The sequence below is a fragment of the Metarhizium album genome (assembly GCF_000804445.1).
Source record: "Metarhizium album ARSEF 1941 chromosome Unknown scaffold_15, whole genome shotgun sequence".
Lineage (NCBI taxonomy): Eukaryota > Fungi > Ascomycota > Sordariomycetes > Hypocreales > Clavicipitaceae > Metarhizium > Metarhizium album.
In genome coordinates, this window is record NW_024467589.1 from 253451 (window position 1) to 273161 (window position 19711).

The 19711-nt window shown below is 57.0% G+C and overlaps 4 protein-coding genes across 4 annotated transcripts; 1 reads left to right on the plus strand and 3 right to left on the minus strand.

Annotated features, from left to right (window-relative positions):
• On the minus strand, positions 1-1637 carry MAM_05700 (Homeodomain-like protein; the record flags this gene model as incomplete). The annotated part of the gene is made up of 2 exons (XM_040824498.1): positions 1-1305; positions 1377-1637. The coding sequence occupies 2 exons, from the start codon at positions 1635-1637 to the stop codon at positions 1-3; spliced, it is 1566 nt and encodes a 521-aa protein (XP_040677477.1).
• Positions 1638-12987: 11350 nt separating this feature from the next.
• Positions 12988-13899, minus strand: MAM_05701 (2-deoxyglucose-6-phosphate phosphatase; the record flags this gene model as incomplete). Its single annotated transcript, XM_040824499.1, has 3 exons — positions 12988-13475; positions 13575-13684; positions 13781-13899. The coding sequence occupies 3 exons, from the start codon at positions 13897-13899 to the stop codon at positions 12988-12990; spliced, it is 717 nt and encodes a 238-aa protein (XP_040677478.1).
• Positions 13900-14577: 678 nt separating this feature from the next.
• On the plus strand, positions 14578-15599 carry MAM_05702 (Peptidase C15, pyroglutamyl peptidase I-like protein; the record flags this gene model as incomplete). The annotated part of the gene is made up of 2 exons (XM_040824500.1): positions 14578-14634; positions 14751-15599. 2 exons carry the CDS (start codon positions 14578-14580, stop codon positions 15597-15599), a joined length of 906 nt encoding a protein of 301 aa, XP_040677479.1.
• A 1350-nt stretch (positions 15600-16949) lies between these two features.
• Positions 16950-19312, minus strand: MAM_05703 (Kelch-type beta propeller; the record flags this gene model as incomplete). Its single annotated transcript, XM_040824501.1, has 4 exons — positions 16950-17222; positions 17309-17572; positions 17628-19130; positions 19265-19312. The coding sequence occupies 4 exons, from the start codon at positions 19310-19312 to the stop codon at positions 16950-16952; spliced, it is 2088 nt and encodes a 695-aa protein (XP_040677480.1).
• Between the last annotated feature and the right edge of the window lie 399 nt (positions 19313-19711).

The following is a 19711-nucleotide window of genomic DNA, read 5'->3' on the forward strand; positions in this document are numbered from 1 at the left end:
CTAGTTTTGAACGTGACCAAGAGCCGTGAATCTTTGTCGTGAATTCGAGCATGTGGATGTTGCCGAAGGTGACAAGTCCGACCAATTGTACTCAGAGTTGCCGCTGGTGCCCATGAAACCAAAACAAGGTTGCCCCAGTTGTGTTGGAAACAGAGAGGCCACCTGGTGTTGACCTGTACATTGTGCGTTGTTGTTGAGTATGTAGCTGGCAAACGCCGCAGGGTTGCTGGCCATTTCCAGCCCGCGATTGGCTCGGTCAATGCCAGGGGCCACGATGGTCTCTTCAGAGATGCCCAGCTCATATCCGGCGCCGAGGTGGAAAAGGGAGTCGCCAAAGCCTGGAGTGGTCGGTGGTGTGCGCAAGGTAGGATCAGACATCACAACATCGGGTGGCGTATACTTGCCTTCGAGCGAGTACAGTGAGGGCATGGCAGCATCCACCGACCCGTGCTGCTGAAGGGCAACAGGAGTGTCCGGCGTGGGGGGTGCCGCAGATCCTTGGCGCGCAATTCCATTGGGCGAATGCCTTCGCTGGAAAAGAATGTCTGCACCTCTGTCAAAGAATGGGCTTCGAGGCGTGGCAGCAGACTTTTTCACACGGCCCGATCCCGTGCTGGAAGAAATCCTGCGCATGGAGACGGCTCCATCGCCCGCTCTCGAAAAGTCGCAAGCTCTAGACGAGTACGAGTGGCTCCGGCCACCGGCGATGGATAGCGGCGCCGGGCGTCGATTTCGGCGACTGGCAATGTCAGCCCCTTCAGGAGACCTTGGCTCCGAATCGTCGGAGAACGGCGACGAGTCGCCATCTTGCCCACGTCTGTCCACATCGTCTTGGTCACCAAACCCGGCCAGGAACTGCTGCTCGGCTGCCTTCGAGGCGACGGCTAGCATGGACCTATCCTGCATAGCCAAGTATTCATCCATCTGGTCCGACAGGGCACAGTTATCATCGTCCTCCTGCTCAGTCTTGACCAAGAGTCCGTTCAACCTGGCCTGACCATCAATGCTGATTTCCTGCGTCATGGGGAGCGAGAGCGGTGAGAGAAGGTCAGATTCATCGCTTTGGCTATGCTCATTAGCCTCGCCCGATGGACAGGGCGACAAGGCGGCTTCCGACTCTGGCTTCGTGCTCACGCCTGGTTGGGGGAACGGGGCGCTGGAAGCAACCAGGTCACGTTGACGCATGTTGTCAGGTTGAGAACCCTCCGAGGCTTCGGACCTCTCCTTTTCCAATCGCTGCTTCGCCTCATATTCCCTGATGTTGTTCTCTTTCTTCTCACGAGCACGTCTGTTTTGAAACCAGTTCTATCTCCAAGTGTTAGCACGCGAGACTGGGGCAATGCCAGGCTTGTCATTCATGGCGAGATAGTACTGACGTTGATGCGAGCATTGTCGACCCTCATGGATTCAGCCAGGGCTTTTTTGGTCGTACTGCTAGGTTTGTGGTTCTTCTGGAACTCGGCTTCCAAAAGTTCGACTTCTTCCTTTGAGAGACGGGGTTTCGATTCAGTAGCCCTCGGCATCTGGTGGTGTTGGACCAGCCGGCTGGGGTGAGGCTGATAGAGGTCCAGAGAATCGTGGAGGTAGGCGGCGGGATAATTGGAGAAGTGCGTATAAGTCGGAAATGCATCTGCCATGTTGGAATAGGGCCATGACGGCCATTGCTGTTGGGAGAAGGGTCCCATTGTGTGGCGCTGCCAGACTGTGAAAAACAAGCAAAGAGGAGGACGAAAGCAATGAGGATTGCACAACGTGCCCGAGGTGCTGTAGGCAACAGACTGGAACAAGCCAGGACGTGTAAGGCAAGAAGAGCAACGCAACGTGATAACACAGCACGTAAGCGCCAACCAAGAGAGCAGTGTTGATTTAACGAAAGGACGCAAGTTTTTTGAAAAGACTTCCAGAACTTTGACGGCAAGGAGCGGACGTGTTATCTCTATTGAATTTGCAAAAATTCAAGGCCGGGAAGCGGGCCACAAAGTTGGCGTCGTCTCTTTATGAAGAAGGGTCGGGTATATGGCCCAGGCGAACTGACAAGGCGTCTAATGGTAAGATGGAGAGATTGTCGGAAAAGGGTAGGCAAGGGTGAGACACTACCCAGCTAAAAATGTCTAGTATTGCCCTGTCGGTGACGATGTTGGTCAAGGGGGCACGAAATCTGGGATGAGGAGGAGGAGTCGGCGAGGGATTGAGAAGCTGGGCGAGGGGCAGAGAGGGTAAATGAAGGAAGGGAAAGAAGGAGTCTGGTGTGTACACATACAGACACGAACGGGCACACGACACGGGCACACACGCTCGCTCGCTCGCTCGCTCTCCCTCTCCCTCTCTCTGCGTGTGCTCTCCGGCACTGCATTGGCCTAGGCCCTGGACATCGTGGGCTGTGAGATGGCGCGTGTTTGGTGCGCAACTGCGGCCCGGAGAGGGGGGGGCATGGAGCACCCTGAGACTCCAGACGTCCAGGACATGGGCAAGGAGCCAGCAGCAGAGAGCGCGCGCGAGGCAACGAGGGGAGGCGCTGGGAGGCTGTGGCGGCGGCTCCGGAGCGCTTTGTGCCCTCCAGCTCCAGGACGATCTCTGGCCGTGGCCAGCTTTGGCTGGCAGGGCCGTTGTCTCGTTTGGGGTCGGACGGGTCGTGGAGAGAGACTCGCGAGCTGGTTCCGTCTGGTCTGGCCGGCTCTGGCTGCCTGGCTGCCTGGCTGGGCAGCGCAGCGCAGCGCAGCTTCTGGTGTTCTGGTCGAGTCCACGTCCGGTTGTGTGCGTGTGTGCGTGATGCCAATGTTCTAGGAGCGGCTTGAACGGCCAGGGGGGGTGGTGATGTGGAAGGAGGGGCAGTTGGGAAGGCAGCTCTGGACCGCCTTGGGACACGCCCTGTTTTTTCCTTTTTGTTTTTGCCGTCTGGTCGTGGTCGGTCGGCCGGCCGGCCGGTCCGCCATGCTGGGCCCCCAGGCCCCTCGTCCTCGTCCATGGACCGCGGCGATGGACAGCCCAGACGCCATCTCACGCAAATCTTCATGGCCTGCCCGCCTGCCCGCCTGCCTCGTCCGTCTCCCGACGCCGCCCACTAGCCGGGGGAGGGTGTGCAAGTCCGAGACGCTTGTGGGCTGGCAAGCTGGGTCGAGCCATGGCAGTGGCGGCGTGTGGCCCGTCCAGTCAGCGCACCCGAGGGACTCATCACTCGTCATCCCTGGCAAACTCCCTCTTCATCAAGGAGGCCGCTCCTCTCGCTCCTCGCAACGGTGGAAATGGTCTCAAGCGCTGCTGGTCCATGGGCCAAGGGCCATGGCGAGCTCCTTTGGGCTTGGCTGCCGCTGGGTCTGGAGCCCCGCCTGCCTGCCCTCGCCGCCGCCGACGCCGTCCGGTCTGGTCTGGTGCGTTTATTAGCGTGTCTGGAGGGATCGCATCGCATGGCCTCGACAAAGCGACATGACGACGCCATGAGATTCCTGCCACTCACTCGGTGCGTCCAGCCAGCCCCAAGTGACGGAAGACGAGGCCCGTCGACTTGCGCCGTACGCCGCCAAATATGGCTTAAACGCTGTCAAGCACCTCCCGAAATAGTATTATGTCAGTCTGACCAGCAGCGCCGGCTCCGCCAGCTCTGTCCAACACCACGACAACCACGGAGTGAGTACCTGCTACGAAATGTCGTGACGTGCCCTTGGGAGTTCTCTGACGTTCTTGAATGCATATATGCATACATGCTTGATGTATGCACCACGTCCGTTTCGCTGGCCGCCCCATGCTTCCCCCACCTCGTGCCGTGGATTCCGTACTCCTGACTGCAATATACTATATGGACATGCGTGCATGGCTCGCAACACACATTCATGGTCCAGGGCGGGCCCTGGGGCAAGCTCCAAGCCACTTTGTACTCTTTGCCTCGCAGTCTCTCGCTTCGGCAACCCTCTTGAAGGGAAAGAAAGGGTGGCTGGCGACCTCGGCCAAAGGCTGAGTGAGAGAGAAGCCTCGCCGCGGACAGATTCGTCCCCTTCATCTGTTGGCCGATTGATGCACAAAAATTTCCAGGCATCGAACTGATGGGGGAGCATGTGCATGCGACGGGCCGGACGCTCCGCGGCCCTTTGCTGCTACACCTGTGTATCCGTCATCAAGCCGCGGCTGACTGAGGGCCCGAATCTGAGCATGCGTGGTCCGCATGCGTCAACCATGCGACCGAGGTTCCCATTACTATTGTCATTGCATGCTCGGTACAACCAGGCAAGTGAGGCTGCGCTCTTTGTCGCGGCTCTTGCCGTGGCCCATTGAAAGTGGCCGGGCCATCTGACCTCCCTCTGCCTCATCTCCATCAACTGGTATCATGCACCGTGGATGGAGAGCGAGATGTACTCCCTACTTCGTACGTACTGTACTCAAGTATGTCTGAGTGCAACATACTCCGTCCAAGTACTTCTTAGGTACGTACCAAGTACGCATGTACGCCGGGGACGCGGTACGGCGTACCCAGTCCTCCTTCCAGCCCCGTCGCCTTGTGTACGCCGCCCTCCTGCCGCCGTTCATGTCGACCACCCCTTACCCTCATTGCCTCGCAGCCAACGGAGTACAGCATGGACAGACGCGGACCACCCGCGCTCCACGAGACCTCCAGGCCCACGCAAAAAGAAGGAGCAGCAGGGGCCCATCCCGAAAGGAGCTCGCGTGGTACTCCGTACTCCTTCTGCAGGACGCAGTTCGCGCCGTGCTGAGCGGAACATGCTATGAACTCCGTACAATGGACTCGACTCTCCTCTTGTCCGTACGGCGTGCATGCGCGCCGTACCGTGGCTGCCTGCCGTACAAGATGAAAGGCATGATAGCCAAGTACCGTACCAAGCAACTCCGTAGGCTTTTCTGGCCCAAACCTCGAGGGCTGGGCAGATTCCGCTTTCGGTGGGCGCTGCGCCGTCGATATCGCTCGTCATTGGCCGTCTTTCCCATCCGCTCACACACTCACACCTCACACACCTGGCTGAGCCTGCACGTCACAGGCCGGGTGGCTGCGTAGATTAAACAGATCATGGCCCATCCGTTGGCTTTGTTGGTTCTGGCGCCTTTGTGCAACCTCCAGTCGCTGTTTTCCTGCTGGCTCACTTGGCAAGCCATCCATCCCGGTTGCCCGTCCCAGTCGACTCACCTGTGCTTTGACGATACCAGTTGACCTCTCACTCTCTGTCTCTCTCCTTTTGACAGTCGCCGTCGTATGTGGTCATTTGGGCGAGTAGGGTTCCTCCCTCCTACTTAAATAGATTGAGTTCACGGTGGGATTCCCCCATTTATTTTAGAGCGGGAGCCTTCTGTTTTTGGCAGCCCTCCGCGACGACTATCCGTTCCCCGTCCCGTCCTGGAGGTTGTGTCGCACACGCCGGGAGAAACTTCGCTCTGCTCCGTACCCTGCGTGCATTGTCATTCAACGCATGTCAACCACTTCTTTCTTTTCCTCTCCTTGCCAAGCAATATTACTATTCCGCGCCGTCCTCGGCATTAGTTTCTCTTCAAGTGTCTCGAGTCCGTATGTCTTGCTTTTCTCCGGGTCATTGATCGCTTAGGGCCCTGGCTGTGCCTCTGCTTCTTTGCATTTTTGTTCTGCTGCCATGTGCATGCAGGGAGTAGGGCGAGCTAGGCTGTTAGAGGATCGAATGCAACCCACCGCATGGAAGGTTCCGAACCCGTTGGCCGACAGCCCTGTCCGTTACCTTGCTTTAAGAAGAAAGTGGTGTCTGTGTGGTGGCGGCTACCAGGTTGCCATGTTTGCGGCGGTAGTCTAACATCGGCTTCGTGCTCTATCATCCTGGGTGATTGGCCGTAATAGTAGTCGCAAGTTATATGAGCCACCTTGCGAGAAGGTCTAGGCGCCTTACTCCGTAAACTGACTCTGTACGCCGTAGGTCCCTGGTCTTGCCGGTTCTCCTTGAAGCTTTGGCATCTCGAGCTCCGGTTGATAAACGCTCCACATGGCAGGGCCATGCGAGGGCTGCGGGGAACCAGCGCACGCAGCTCATTTACCGGGTTCTGGGTGAGGCAGCGCAGAGATGGTAGATGACAGTTGCAACTTGCAAGGCAGGTACCACACTGGTGGAAAGATTTTGCCTTGCCCTGGCTTCCCGTATCCGAATGGCTTCTCATTTAGCATTCCCGACCTTTGCCACCGAAACTATCATGCCTCGCCAGAGAATCTCGGTTGTCCATTTTCTGTCGTCACTTCTGATTTGGCACGGCAACGACGCGTCGGTGTACTGTCCTCTCAGCCTGATCGTCGAGTTCCTCGCTGGGGAAAAACTGGTGACGGATGCTGGCTACATACCCACAGAGCACCAGACTATGCGACACGGCCTCGCCATTCACACGACAGGCTCTGACTTGTATACTCTCCCCCTTTATGGTATGATGTCGTCGTTAGCGGACCCTCGGTGTGCTAGCCATCGACTCCTAACAGCTATCGGGCAGTCACCTTTAGCACAGACAGTTGAACAGAAAACCAAGACACCGGCGTAAACGCCTCTGTCTCTAGCCATTGGGCACCGAGGTTGGGTTGGGAGCTCTGGGGCTTGATTAAGACGCTAGCGAATGGTGAGAACTTAAAACCCGTTGTTGCTTGTTTGGCCACCCAAGGTGCCTTGTCACAAGTCGACGCCAACCACAGGTCTGCTGAAGTGCAACGGTGAATGGTGATGACTGGATGACAGGAGTCTGGATGCACTGCTGACTGCTGACTGCTGACTGATGACTGGGTCGATGACGATGAGCTTCAAGAGACGACTACCAGACACAGGAGAGTCGTGCCGCGCATCTCGAGATTTGGGACGCCGGGATTCGCTAGTGCCACCGCCAAAACCAAGCCTAGCTTCGCTTAGGGCTACCTCTGATTTGTTGAGAGCATTTTCGCTCATACAGCCCGCCCCAACGCTAATGTACCGCGGTACCAGACTCCGAGTACAGGGTGCCTGGTTCTCGATTGTCACTAGAACATTGAGCGCACGCGGCCCCACGGCCCATGTGCTCCGTCACCACCACCGCCAAACTCCAGAGCCTGTTGTCGTCATCCAAACCTCACCCACCGTCCTCGAGTCCGCCCATCCGCCAATCTGCCTCCAGTCTCAGTCGATTGCTCGCACCGAGAGTCGGAACACTGTCCGGCACCCCAGCGCCATGGCGCTCGACTTGTGATGACAGGCGCCTTGTTTTCAACTGAGCGTAAAGCGAGGCCAATTTGACCCTAATTACTCCGTACAGCTTCCTAGGTTAATTTGGCTTCACAGCTGAAGCCACGATCACGACAATGCAAGTACAGCTCCATGCTGTTGTTTGAGTCAGGCTGAGACCCCGTCAGTCGCTCACTCGTCTGTCTTGGTGCGTATTGTATCGGTTCTGAGCCTCAACCTTGCAAAGCTTATGGCGTCAGCGCTCCACGTCTCAAATGTTGGTCTTCCACTGCGCATTGTTGACTGAAGCCTACCTAGGAAGTTTTGTGCCGTGCTGAATTAGTTTCAAAGTGAGTAATGTCATTTGGCACCACGAAACTGTGCAATTACGCCGTGATACGAGCAGGAATTATTAGTCCGCAAAAGCCAGGATACAGATAGTCGTCGGCGAACCGTTTCTCGCGCGCACTACTCTACTATCGTGGAAGGCATTACCCCGGTACCATGAGGCAGAGTCTGAAGGAAATAGTCATGTCGACCCCTCTCCTCACGGCAACTAGTTCATGTTAAGCCTAGGAAGGCTATACCGACGCCGATCCCCGTTGGGCTGGGTTGGGCGAGCAAGCTGGGCGTCGGCGCCAAAATGCTCGCCGTCTGCGACCTGGTCTGCGCGTGGTGTCAAATTCGTGTCCCCGAATGTTGCCAACAGTTTGTACAACACGGTCGCTGTCCACTATTGCCACGTGCCGATATCGAGCATCATCGAGCCTTCATCAACAGACCGAATAGACTGTGAAGGTGGCCAATAAGCTGCTTACGCCGCACCGTAAAGCGCTCAAATCTCAGCTGGGGAACCAACCTAGGATGTATTATGACAGTATCCACTCATACTGGACGCATCGCACGGAGCCAACGACGTGGAGTTGCCGATATTTTTGGAGCTTGTCATGAAACGTTCTCTCAATGCTAAATAATCTCGACTCGGACCATACATACTATGTACCTGGAAACTGGATGCAAACAAAATGAGGCAGGCTTGGCTTGCTTGTGAACAGTCCCTTTACTTTTCTCTCTTTTTTGTTTCACTTTTTCCTTTTTCTCTACGGAGTGAGAAAAAAGTTAGTATAACCTCAGCCACACCCAGACAGGAGGACGTGCGCACAGGGCTGGCAATCCCCGCAGGATCTTAGATGCAGGGCAGCCTGAAGATTTGTCTGAGCCTCACTGGATTGTCGAAGCCTAGACCATGGCGAGTGCCTGCGAGTGCCTGCGAGAGCCTGAGAGATCTGCAAGGCAGCTAACCACATATCCAACCATGTCGCCGCTGAAGTCGGAATGTGGGGGATGTGCAGTACGGAGTACGGAGCAAGCCTAACAACTCGAGGGTTCAACCGGTGGCATCCCATCCGATCCGTGCAGGCCCGTTTAGGACGGTCGCTTGGTCACAGATTGATTAACAGCCCGGTCCGTGCTTGGGAAGTATCTTTCGTTCGGGAAGAAAATTTTGGGCAATCAGGAGTTGGTTATACCGGCCTGGCCTGTCCTGTCCCGATAGCTTGGTACGAGGCTCGCCCCTGCATACCATGGCAGCACTTGTCAACAAAGGCCATTGCGTCGCGCAGCTGCCTCTGTTTTCCCTCCCTCTGGTGTGCTGTTGGGCATGGAACGAGCCTACGGAACTTGCAGGTGAGAGAAGGAACAGTTCTCCACACTCAATATGAACCGTGGCGCCTTTTCCCAAAGCGTTGACGGTGAGCCTCGACAGCGCCGTCACCAGAATGCCAGATTGCTTCCGGGGGCCCGTCGAGGTGTTCATGTCAGTACTCCGTACCAGACGGTTCACTGTGGGTGGACGTATGGTGCTCACAATCTGCAGTCCTGCACCTTTCATTTGCCTTGCCCGTTAAAGTGGGCTGACGGGGATTCGTTGGGGAGGCTGAAAGACGAAGCAGCACCATTCTTGCAGAGGGCTCTTATCGACAGTTCAGGATTCATGTGTCTCGGCGCTCGTTGGCTCTGGTGCCAGAAACTGCTGGCAAAAGTCACAAGCAAAGAAAACAGTCGGCAGTTGGGAGTAATCCGACCGCCGCCAACAAGTTTACAGCAGTCCGGACGATTGTGCGACCTCTCAGACATGTGGACATGTCAACGACGGCTGCCGATTCGCGGGAGTCGAAAAAGGCTTGTCCAAATAAAGCAAAATCAAGCGCCCAGACAAGAGGTTGGGCAATGCGCTAGTCTCATCGCTTTGACAGCCGTTCATAACCCTGATGCCACTCATCACTCAGCCCATGGCATTGGATCACTGCGGGGATCGATTCAGAATTCAGGCTGCTAGTTGGTCAAGAGTGAAGGCCCAGAGCAAGGTGAGCAACGTTGCCCATGCCGGGGCGCGCGAACGAACCTCCCCACCTTCGGCTTGGGCCTCGAACTCGAGTGACACGGAGCCACCCAGATGGGCATCGCGTAAGGAAAGACAGACGTCAAAGGTCGGATGCCCAAAACACCTTACGGCTCGCCGACGGACGTCTCAGCAGACCAGTCACGAGGCCTATCCTGTGCGTTCCCACTCGTAAGCACCTCCTCGCAGAAGGCCCATGGATTCAAACGGAGGATCGTTACGGCTCGCCCGCTCTTGTCAAGGCCCTTGGCAAGGAGGACACCCCCCCGGCGGCCACGTGTGTGATGGAACTACCAAGTGCTCGTGGAGAGCTCCACGCGTCTCCGAAAAGTCTCGATGATCACGCCAACCTGCCAGAAGCAACCCGGGACCAGTCTAATTGAAATTGGCATCATTTTGAACAAGGCGTCCATGAGGCCAGCATCAGCCCACTCATTACCGACAAATCCTTCCGCAACAATAGGACAGCGGTGGTATACCCCAGCCCACCTGACAGCCCTGAAGGCTGAGAAGAGGCTGAATTGCCCGCGGCACGGCACTTGCCAACCTGTGGCTTCTCGCCTGTTCTGGCGAACACTGACCCATAGAGAGGATATAATTATACCCAAGACATATTCATCAAAGTAGGTGGCGGCGATGATGACAAGATGCTCACGCAGCAAACTCCGCTTCGAAGCGGCCGCCCGTTGGCGCCGATGAAGAGTTGCCGTCTTGGGACTTTGACCTTGCAGGCTTGGTCAGTCCAAATTTGTCACTTGTCATTTTTTAAAACATCTTTACAGAGTGGAAACTGGCCGTCAGGGGAGTTGCGAGCGTGGGTGTGTGCGTTGTATGTATGTCTGCATGCATGCATGTACTACATGCGTACAATGACCTAGCAACCATCCAACAAGGGAATTGAAGGCAGGGGACGACTTCAGTGTGGAGGGAGGCGACAGGAGATCGCGCCCGAAAAACATCGGCTACAATGGCACAGCACAGCTCCAGCCTACAGCACACAGCCTACAGCTTGTCCTTGGCTCACGATTCGTTGAAACATGATTGTATCTGCTCGACATGTATAAGTGTCGGGGCTCAGAGGTGAACATGAATTCGCCGGTGCAAGCAGCGTCAACCATGTTTGCCATTGTTCAACCACGCACCTGCATCACGACGACGTACGTACGACTGTCCTCGGTAATCGAAAGCAATCGTGGAGTGGACCAGTCGTGTGCAAGCCAAAGAAAAAAAGGAATGGGAAAGAAAAAGAAAGAGACGTGCGGATGATACCACGGACCAAGGAGCGGATCGAAATTGGACTTGTTGCGAGCTTTGAACTCTGTTGCACGCATGACCAAAGGAAGTGTTTATCCAGAAATGGCGACGTGCAGGCTCAGCGTGTCAGCGCAGTCCGTCTGATTCGCCTGGCACAATGTGTGTGCGCTACTACTCCCTCCGTACATTTGAGAGGGCTGGGCGTCGTCGTATCCGAGCAACATGTCTCCCGGCATTGAAGTAGCGCCATTGTGGCGGCTAGTGGAGACCTGGGCATACTTAAGTAGGCTGTATCTTTCATCTACTCAAGTACGGAGTACTCATCACTGTCGTGCGTTTTCAGGTCATGTAAGGTGCAGCTGCAGGTGCAGGTGCAGGCTTGGGGGCTCAATGATTCTCAGGAGGTGGTCATACTTACTGTGTGATGCAAGCGAACGGTCGCCCCCTCAACGAGTCGAGATGACAGTAGGATGGGGATGGCAGGACCTTGGTTCTTATCAGTCTGTCGAGGGCACAGACACCTCGTCGTACGAGATTCGAACGCACCGTGTAGACACCTTCCTCTTCGTATATACCACGGTTGCGCGGAGTAGCTTCATTGTCGGCTCGGCTTTTGACCACAGCAGTCAAGATTTTTGGCAGACCTGACCTCGACGTCCTTCTGACTGTACCGGACAGCAGCTAGTCAAGGACAATGTGACTCCGTACAGAGTAAGCACCGTCTTGTTTCTCCGCAAACAGGCGTTCCTGCAGGTGCGCGACCATGGAGCAACGTCCTACTCCGTACCGCAGAATGCAATGCAGACCTTCTGCATCTTTTCGGTGACCGTTTCCTGCCCACGAGCCATGTTGGCTGCCAGTCGGGCTGTTTTCGCAGGCAGCACAAACTCTGCGAGCTGGGAGGGGAGCGCCACTCTGTGGACGCCGAGCTGCTCCGATGGAAACCAAAGGGTCAAGATCCGTCCCGTTTCTAGAGGGAACATGGGATACTCGGTACAGTGAATGTAAATCCTATTTTTGCTGCAACGAAACCTCAACTTTGGTCGATTGTCATGTTGTCGTTGGCACATGGAAAGACCACCAGACTCCCCCCCTCCCCGGTTCGGAGCAAAGGGAGCGCGCGACCAACCGGCACAGTCAAACATGTGAGCAATATCAGGGCCTGGTAACTAACTATGCCACGTTCCGAGGATCCCTCGCAATAGTATTCGTCCCCTGTCGCCCGCATCCAGGACGAGTTGTGTGGGCAGAGTCGGGACTCGGAACCACAGTCGCAGCCCGTCGTATCACAACTGTCTGTGACTGGCTCGGCAACAAAGGGGTCAACAGACAGACCAAAGAATGAAGTTGGGGACTTGTTAGAAACCGGGGCAATATAGGTCAAGCTCGACTCTTGAGTCAAACATCGTCTCCAGCTGTACGTATAAACCTGATCCGAATGCTGGGCATCTTTCAACGACGCGGTAGCGCTAATGGCTGAAAAGAAAAAGGAAGAAGCAAATCCGCATCGACGAGGTCGAATAAGGCTCAGACACAGTACGAACTGTTGTCATATCATGTGCGACACCGAATCAAGGGACCCTTTAAGGGTTTTTCAATCGCCTCCCTCCCCCGGGCGATTATCGCGACGCGAGTGCGACCGAAGACTTCACTGTGAAAGGCTTGCGCGACGTGTCGTGAAAGTCAGAGAAGGGATGGGTTTTTAAGATGAGACTCCCCCCCCCCCCAGGTGTGACGGCACTGTGAGACTGCGCCGGAAATGATCTGCATCCGAAGCGATTGATCTGGCTCAGAAGCAAGGCAGATGAACTCTGCCGGGCGAATTTTCGGCGAACGGTTCGCAGCTCTGAGACCTTTTTTGTGGACTTTTTCGGGATCTCTCGCAACTGGTCTGGCGCCTTGTTTCGTGTCAATCACGACTCAGGACTCAGGAAGGCAACCTTAAACCGACAAAGGGCATTGCTTCTAGTACGTAGTATGCGAAATGCTGGCGGGAATGCCGCGTCCCTGACTAGTTGAAGCTTAAATCCTTCTGGTGGTATGCCCGCTCAACGATTCCGCCCTCGCTTTGGCCGGATGTCATCGCAGGGGCGGGCATCATCAAATGACCTGTTTTACCGGCCAAGACATACACAGCACTTTTGTCGAGCCGCCAGGTCTGTTGCTTCTCTATCACACCTCTGTGCTCGTTTATTTTTATTGCACCAAGGCATTCATAATCTCAATCGTCACGCTCCCCTTGTCCCGTCCAACGACCCGGACCGACTCCAGATCCTGAACTACCCAGTCCGGCCCTGCGGCAAGAACCTGCTCGACAGTGTGGCTCGTCGTCAATCCAATGACCCTGCACCCGGCTGCCTTGCCGGCCTTGATACCTGCGGGAGAATCCTCCAAGACGAGGACTCGCCCAGGCCGGCGCTGGAGGCCCAGCTTCTCCAGGCTCATGCGGTAGCACGTGGGGTCCGGCTTGCCCTTCTCAACAGACTCGGCGGTGACGAGGTGCTCCGGAATGGCGAGCTCGAGACGCTTCAACCAACCCAGCACGAGGGGCTCCGTGCCAGAGGTGACGATTGCCCACGGCGCCGACTGGGCGATGAGCGCGTCCAAGAGGCTTCTTGCGCCTGGGATTTCGGAGGCGAGGTCGCCGTATAAAACGGGCAGTCGTCCTTCCACCTCCCTCACGTCTGCGGCGTGTCAGTGTCTCTTACTACATTGCGTCGTCGAGGCCCAGGCGAGTAAAATCACGGCAGGACGGCGAGGCGTGAGAGGAGGGGGATGCCTACAATCCCACGTAGCTTTATGCGGAGCCATCATGTTCAACGTGTCAATGCTCCTTCGACCATGGGACGTCTTCAGAATCTCTTCTGGATCGAGCCCGAGCTCGGTGCCAGTTCTATAAAAGGTTAGTTAGGGCCCCTTTGCGACGTGCGCCCGCCTTTTGCGAGTCGGGTGAGTTGGCGGGGAAAGCGGCTGAGGGGAGAGAGCTAACGTGTGCCAATGCTTGACAATTGCTTCCGTTGAGTCTATCAGCGTGCCGTCCATGTCGAAGAGAAACCCGTCGAAGGAGGCCTGCTGAGGCGGTTGGGCGTAGCCGTGTTGCGAGCCCATTGTCGATGCTCGATGCTGTAGTTGGTTGTAACTTGTAACCGGGTTGAGCGGGAAGGGGGGACACGTACCGAGCGCCTTGACGGTGTATAAAGAAGCGCTTTCACATCGTGGCCCTAAGCGTCCTAAATCTGTTCCAGGGGTCAAAGTCGGGGGGATTCGAAGCGAAGCCATGATGTTCCCCGGGGCGACACCGCTCACCGTCGCGGACCGTGCTCAAGACCGGAGTCCCCACTCGGAAGGTCCGCCTGCGGGACTTCCGCTCGGGGTTAGGCTCCGCCTCGTCTCTGGGCTACCCTGCACTGGAGATGAGATCGTCCGATGAATGTGTCGGCAAGAAAAAGAATCCACCCCCTCCTTCCCCAGTTGGGCATGGAATTACCCCACGTCTACGGAGTACGCACCAACTCGAACCTGGTTATCAAACATGACTTCACCATGGTGATGTGAATCTTGCAACTCTGGTGCTTTTTCTCGGACGATAATTTGAAGTACCAATACCACCCTCGGCAGCGTAATACGCAGCGCCGCTCGACCTCGTCGCCGGACACAGCGTTTTCCCTCAGCCGTCAGAAGCCACATCCCGGCATCCGTCGGCTCATCTCGCGGGCGGCAAACAACGACGGAGTCACAGACAGCTCACTGCACGATCCTCGACCCAAGGCCGTCTGTCGACCGACGATGGGCTCACAAAGTAAAGACCAAAACGAACTGACGGTTCTCGTCACCGCATTCGGCGTACGTAGCACTACCGCCCCCCTGTCCCCGTTGCCGTTGAAAACAACAACAACCACCGCCACCACCACCACCACCACCACCACACGCCGAAAGGGGGAAGCTGACCACACGAGCAGGCCTTCCGGGAGCAATATCCCGTCAACCCGTCGTGGGAGATTGCCAAGGGCATCCCGCCTCACCTCACACCGCTGGGAGCCAAGGACGGCGGCGGCGGCGGCTCCCGCGACCCCCCGCCGCGCGTCCGCATCCTCGTGCACCCCGAGCCAATTCGCGTCAACTACAAGGTGGTACGAGATCTGGTGCCCGGGTTCTGGGACACCGACTACCACGGCCACAAGATCGACATGGCAATCCACATCGGCATGGCCGGCCCCCGGCCCTTGTACCAGATCGAGCGGAGGGCTCACAGGAGGGGGTACAAGACGCCGGACGTGGACGGCGAGCTGCTGGCCGACGGGCCCGAGGGGAGACCCGACGACCGAGACTGGATCTGGTACGGCCTGCCGGATGAGATTCTGACGGAGTTTGACGTGGACGATGTTCACAAGCGGTGGCAGGCACATAGCTCGGTATGTCTACCGCCTTTTCCCTTTTTCTCGACGGCCTTTGTAGGCCCGGCTTCTTTTGGGCCGACAGTTTCTTTTCTCCGTGTTTCCTTGGCTGTTTGTTCGTTTGTTCTCTTTTTCTTCACGAGGGCTAACGCACGGCTGGTCGGGGGGGAGCGTGGGAGCGAGCAGAAGGACATGGACCTGCGCGTTTCAGAGGACCCGGGCCGGTACCTCTGCGACTTCATCTACTATTCTTCCCTGGCGCAACTGTACAAGGAGAAGCGGCCGCGCAAGGTGGTGTTCTTGCACGTACCGTCGGACTCGTCCGAGGCGTTTGTCACGCAGGGCCGTGAGCTCGCCATCAATCTGATCAGGGCGTTGGTGGAAAGCGAGACGGCCGCGCAGACTGGCGCGTAGGGGCTGTGTTGCTTGGATACGGAGGGGTTTCTTGGGGGTCGGACGGACCCGTTTGCTGCATTTCTGGCGCATGTAACTATCGTCGTTGAGGGACGGGGGAAGCCATTAGTACCCCATTGGTGCCGAGTACTGCATGATTTGCTTGGAGTGGACGTGCTCGACGTGATGCGTCTGGACCATTGGTCCGGCGAAGCCATCCGACTGCCGGACATGCACGGCACACGACACGACTCGCGAGCCAGCCCCAAGCCCAGCGCGGCCGCGAGGGCCCGGTCGCCGGCCGGTTCGAACCCCCCCTGGCATCGGCGACCTCCCGGGGTCTCCGCACCCCCGCGGCGGCAGCCAATCGCCGAGAGAGGCAGCCCCGCCACGCCAGGCAGCCAGCTGCTCCGCACGGAGCATGTGCGCCAGCTATATAAACGTCGACGGCGCACCGCCTGCCCCTCGTGTGCTCCAAGGGCCCGAGGCAACCATTCTACGGAGTAGTATTTGCCTCTTTGTGCCACGGGCCACCATGTGCCGAAAAGCCACGTGCGACACATGCAGTAAGTTGCTGCCCGACGCCCGACGCCCGCCGTTCGCCGCCCCGCGCGACAAGGAAAACCTTTTTTGAGCATTTGCTGACGCGGGTCTCGTGTGTTCTTTGCGCGCCAAAAGAAAAGACGACGTGGTGGGGATGCGGGAACCACGTGCCCACGGTGATGGATGGAGTGCCGCCCGCGGAGAGGTGTACGTGCGAGCCGAGGATCGAGAGGGACGGCAGGGAGTATCCGCCCCCGGGGAGGCAGGGGACGTGACTGGCCGGTGGTGGGGGCAGCAAGACGGAGGGAGTGGGCGGCCCTGGTGATGCCTGGGTTTGCGGAGGACGAAGCTGCTTGCGCCGGGCCGCGGCCGGGCTTTGTTTGGTTCGGACACGAGATAAGTTGCGTGCCGTTGTCGGGGAGCGCGCGGTTTCCTTCACCTTGACCGCCTGCAAACGACGAGCCGCGCAAACGCCGGGGCATCTGGCGCACGGCAAAGCGGTATTTGGGCACGTAGGCGCACGGAATTAGGACAGTGCGCACACGAAGCACGGACCCGAGCGCCCCTTTTTACAGGGCGCACACAGTCCTCGCTCTTGCAGCTCAATCAAGGCTTTTTACCATCATCTACTCCGTACGTGATATCTGGCTTCGGTGCCCCCCGCTGTCGCGTGGCAGCAACGCCGTCTTCACGCCTGATGCGGGTCTTCTCGTTGAGGAATAGGATGCGTGACGTCGGATGAGCCGGCGGCCACCGGCGCAACGTCAGCTCTCTACTGACAGGGTCGGCCGAGTCATCACCGCACGTACTCCGTACGTGCGTGCCGCGTCATCTCCTCCTCGCACCGCCGGCGCCGGCATCCCCCCTCTCCGCCAAGCTGACGACCTCCTGGATGCCTGCGGCCTCCTGCTCCTCCTCCAGAGCGGTAATCTCCTCCCGGCAATCCCACCACTTCTCCTCGCTGAGCTCAAACGCCTTGGCCTTGATCTCCTTGATGGCCAGTGTCTCGGGCTGGATCTTGTTCCAGCGGAGACTGGTCATGAGGATTTCCTGCCACTCGGCTGATGTGCGGACAAAGAAATCGCGACGGGATTCAAACGGCTGCCCGTGCTCTGTCAGCACCACTGCGTCTGCGTCGCCGTTTCGGGGCAAGAAAACAAAAAGAAAACAATGGGCGTGTAGCTTACTCTAGGGTGCGGTAGACCGTCGTCCACAGACGTGGCGGCCGTTTCCGCGTCGTCTTCTCCGGACAGAGTAGACGTTGTTTCTTCGGAGGCGGTATCCGAAACGGCATCCTGGTTTTTGCGCTTGCTGGGAGTATGCAGCTGTTCAGATTCGTCGTCATCGTCCTCTTGGTCTCCTCTTTCGTCTTCGTCTTCTTCTTCTTCTTCTTCTTCTTCGCCTTCTTCATCATCCTCGTCGTCATCCTCTTCATCCTCATCTTCGGATTCCTACCTAGAGTTAGCAAATAAATCAAGGGGTAAACACGGCGAGGCCACCACTCACGATCCAGTCTTGTACCGGGCGGCTGAAAATCTCCTTGCATCCATCCAATTTGCTCAAATCAATGGCGTACAAGTCGTCAAACGTGAATTCACGATCAGCCTTCTCAAACGTTCCGCCGTATATGTAAAGAACGTCATCCTGCACAGCCATCTGCGCATTGAAACGAACATGGGGTGGCTCCATGGTCACTGGCATTTCTTTGGCTGGCATCTCCTCTTCCTCTGGTTCCCCTGGTCTTTCAATCTCCATCCCGGCAACGTCGTCGAGGGAAGCACCCGTTTCGAGGGCGGCCAGTTGCCTCAGCAGCTCCTCTTCATTGGCCTGGGCGCGGCCACGACGGCCTGTGCGTGGCGGTTCGGGAGCGGCTTTCCTTTGCTGACGGGGCTTGCGAAGACCCAGGGGCATGAACCTGTTGCGTTCAATGTTCCATGCGAAAAGCTGGTTGAAAAACTCGCTGTCCATACCCTCCTCGCCCGCTTCAACGTCGTGCACGCCCCCGAACAGGATGCCCCGTCCCTTGTGGAAGGTCATGGTGGCTCCGGCTCGAGCCGGGTTGGGAGGGTTGGCCGGCTTTTTCCTTCGCTCCCACCGCACAGTCGGGGGCGTGCTGGGGTTGGCGTCGGCCGGGGGTAGCGCCATTCTCAGGAAGAAGCAGTCGTCGTGGATCTTGGCAACCAGGACATTCTTTTGTGCCTGGCTTTGAGACTTCCCCGCTCTCTTCTTCAGGTTGACGGTTGCCTTTACACGCGAGTAACCGCCGTAGAGCACGGCGCCCGACTCGCACGGGAGCAAAGTAAAGGAGGATCGGGCGTCGGGCTTGAGCTGCGCCTGCGGCAACGTCGGGCAGTGCCAGACAAAGTTTACGGTGTCGAAGATCCACAAGTCTGCCAAATACTTGGTCTGGTTGGAGGTGTCTTGAAAGCCGCCGAACAAGACGATGTACTGCTTCCAGTAGGTCATGCGATGGCCGCTCCGCGCGGACGGGCTCTTATCCTTGCCCTTGACATCAATCTTGGTCCACTCCCTGGTGGCGGGCTCCAGCCTCCAAAAGTCGGAATAGTGGTGGAAAGTGCCCTGTTTCGGCGAGGAGAACTCGCCGCCAAACAGGTAGACGTGGTTGGGGTTCGAGGCACGAGTCCACGCATGTCCGGAGCGAGGCAACGGGGCGTTTGGCGAGGTGACGCAGCGCCACTCATCGCGCTGGATGTTGTAGATGTGCAGGTCATTGTAGAACTGTGCCAGAGACCCGTCGAAGTATTCCCCCCCAAACAAGAGCAGGCTGTTTGCATCCGTGGGCGAGGCCATCAACGTGGAAGCAGCCCTCGGTCGAGGCGGGCCGTGACACACGGTTTCGGTGATTTTGAGGAACTGCTCCTGTTGGCGGCGGTACGCTTCGAGAACAGCGTCGAGGTCGACATCCTCGGCGTCGCTGCCGTCGATCCTGGCAGCTTTGGTCTTGGCCTTTTTCGCGCCTTTGCTGGCCTGTTTGGCAGCCTTTTCGGCCTAGGTACGAGGAATGTCGGTAGTCAGTCGAAGGGAGAAGAGGCCAAAAAAAAAAACTAAAAAAAAAAAAAAACTGGTTGGTTGTGCCCTGGAGCAAAGAGGCGAAACAGGAGGAATGGTAGGTAATGCCGTACCTTTTTAGCTTTCTTGGCGTCGGAGTTCTTCTTTTTGTCCTTGGCCATGACGACGGACCAACGGGCCTTTGAAGGGCATCCAAGGCGCCGGGAAATTAACGAGCCCGAGTATTGCTGGGTCGTGGATGGTTCTGCGAGCAAACATTCGACTTTTTTTCGAGTCCGCCATCAACGGGCCGGATCGGCGTTACTGCGGGCAGGGACGTGCCCGAGGCCCCGCTCGCCCCACCCGGGGCAAGCCAGTCATGGAAGGTGCATTGACGTCGGGCATGTGATGTCGAGCCTTTTTATTTTATTTATTATTATTATTATTATCATCATTTCTTACATACTTTTAGCTTCAAGGTTCAAATTGGCTTTTATAGTATAATATTCACGTAAAAGTCCTTGGAATTACACCCAACTCAAGATGAAACACGTTGCTGCGCAACTATCTTTTGTACTCGG